At 31.8% G+C, this 2401-nt stretch overlaps 1 protein-coding gene across 1 annotated transcript in view; it reads right to left on the bottom strand.

The window, feature by feature from the left end:
* Positions 1-1246: 1246 nt before the first annotated feature.
* LOC117117498 overlaps positions 1247-2401 on the bottom strand; it is a 12160-nt gene continuing 11005 nt past the window's right edge. Inside the window, exon 7 of the mRNA XM_033261805.1 lies at positions 1247-2051. Within this exon, the coding sequence (XP_033117696.1) occupies positions 1247-2051 (805 nt within the window). The remainder of the gene's footprint in view (positions 2052-2401) is intronic.

Here is a 2401-nt window from a genome sequence, read left to right as displayed (position 1 = left end):
AATTATCATTATCATGTAGACTTCAGGCATGTATACAACAACGTTTAAGAGATCACGAAAGAGTCTGCTTCAATAGTGTAATACACCCTGACTGCCATTTGGCTAAGCCCCGCCCTTCTTCCTAATGTTCTTCTGATTGGTCAGTTGTTAAGTTTTTGCAAAACATGCGCACATGATGCGTTGGACGGAATGGATGAAACCCGTACACTACAATATTTCAATTCAATGTTTTATTCTTCAAGCAACATTCATCATGCCATGAATGTTCGTAATGATTAGTATAATAATAGGCATAATAATAATAATAATAATAATAATATAATAATAATAATAATAATAATAATAATAATAATAATATAATAATAATAATAATAATAATAATAATAATAATAATAATAATAATAATAATAATAATGGAAATATAGACCTATAAAATACAATAAATTGCATTTTCTAATTTCATTAATTAGATACCAAACTATAAAAGTACGGTAATTTTATTCTAAATATATAATTACGATTATGTTGAATTGAAACAGTTATGGTATTGAAGTTCATAATTTCCAATAACGAATGGTTTTTAAAACCTCTATATTCCTAATAGATAATTCTTACTGTATATTATGCCATTTTTTCATTGTGTAAAGCTAGTGTTCATGCGATCTGTATCGTACTACATAGAGCAACAAATGATATGTTCATCTGAGCAAATTCCAAACACTTGTCTTGACGTCTTTGCTTACTCAATTCGATTTCAAACAATTAAATCAATCTTATTTTGTATTCATCTTATCTTTTAGGCCTACTGTTTCCTTATTTCAATTATAATTTAGGTGAAAACCTCCCCACACCAGAGACAGGAAATCACGGGCTTCATAATAGCAGACATTTTTTAAGGGATGTGGCTGCATAAAATGGATTTTTTTGGCTGTATGGTATTGTTTAATATGATTGACTGTAAGCACTCTTGAGTCGGCTTGCCGGCATAGAGCACTTTATGATAAGTGTCACATATTTTTATTGTTATTGTTGTTATTATTATTATTATTATTATTATTATTATTATTATTATTATTATTATTATTATTATTATTATAAATAGGCCTATCATATTATTATTATTATTATTATTATTATTATTATTATTATTATTATTATTATTTGTATTCAATCAAGACTCTCTCCAAAAATATCTACAGAACTACTTGCACATCTACAATCATCAAAAATGCAAGTACATCCTTTGTTAGTTCATATCGTATACCATAAACCCAGTAAAGGTAAGAGGGTGAGCGAGACTACCATGGACTTGTCTACCTTCGTTCGTCAGCCAGACTTCATCGCTGACATTCAGTTGAACTGTTGCTCCAGAACTTAACTGATCATGACCACTAGTGCTAGTACGATATACGGTTGTGATATCTCGCCCATTTAACTTCATTTTAACATACGGAGCATGACCAGTTTGCGACAAAAAACTAAACATGAAGTAATAGAAACCTGAAATTCTACATGTAAACTTTCCGGTATTCTTATCGAAGTCTTCTCCGATATTAATCTCCATTGACGTGAATAGAATGATCGATTCTGAAGTGAGTACGTAAGTGGTGCGTTCTGCAGTAAACGCAGATTTACGGACTTCCGGTGATTCGCCCTTTTCTCCTTTTGATCCATTGTTCCCTTGTAGTCCTTGTGGTCCTATTTGTCCAAGCGGGCCTTGTTTACCTGGAGATCCTTCGTTTCCTTTATTACCTTTTGAACCTTCATTTCCCGGTTCTCCTTTTTTGCCTCCATCTCCTTTTTCACCTCGGACAAACTCACCTCTGTCACCCTTACTACCAGATGGTCCAGCAGGACCCAACCCTCCAGATGTTCCTGGAACTCCAGGAATCCCAGGTTGCCCAGGCGGCCCGTGGCAGCACATATTACAAGTTTCATGGACGGTTTTTTCAGGTGTTGTAGTCGTAGACAAGCTTTCTGGTAGGCAAGTTAATAGACTGATCAAACAAAGTAAGGGTGTACATGATGTCAAAGACGGATTCATTTGTATTCTAAATATAAAAAAAACGAAAGAATTCTGTTCATTATTTGGAAATTACAACCCGGTTGGTTAAATCTCTCCATGCAAAGTAAATTTTAAAATGAATTGAAATAAAATATTTTTTTCTTTTTTGATGTACTTGTTTTTTTATCTTTGCTGTTTGATTTTTTTAATGGTTTTAATTGTTAACGTAATTCGCAATTCAGCCTTTTATGTTTTATGTCTTAATTTGAATTTTGAATTTTGAATAAATATACCATTTTGAAAAAAAAAGTGGACACATTCTCTTTTTACGCTACCACACCCACCACAATTTATAATTGTCAAATAATTTATTAACACATAATTATATTTATATAG

This window comes from Anneissia japonica, unplaced genomic scaffold (genome assembly GCF_011630105.1).
Source record: "Anneissia japonica isolate Jap-2015-1 unplaced genomic scaffold, ASM1163010v1 scaffold3637_len26987_cov115, whole genome shotgun sequence".
In the NCBI taxonomy this organism is placed as follows: Eukaryota; Metazoa; Echinodermata; class Crinoidea; order Comatulida; family Comatulidae; genus Anneissia; species Anneissia japonica.
The sequence above is the reverse complement of the archived record's forward strand: the minus strand, read 5'-3'. Positions and strand labels throughout refer to the sequence as shown.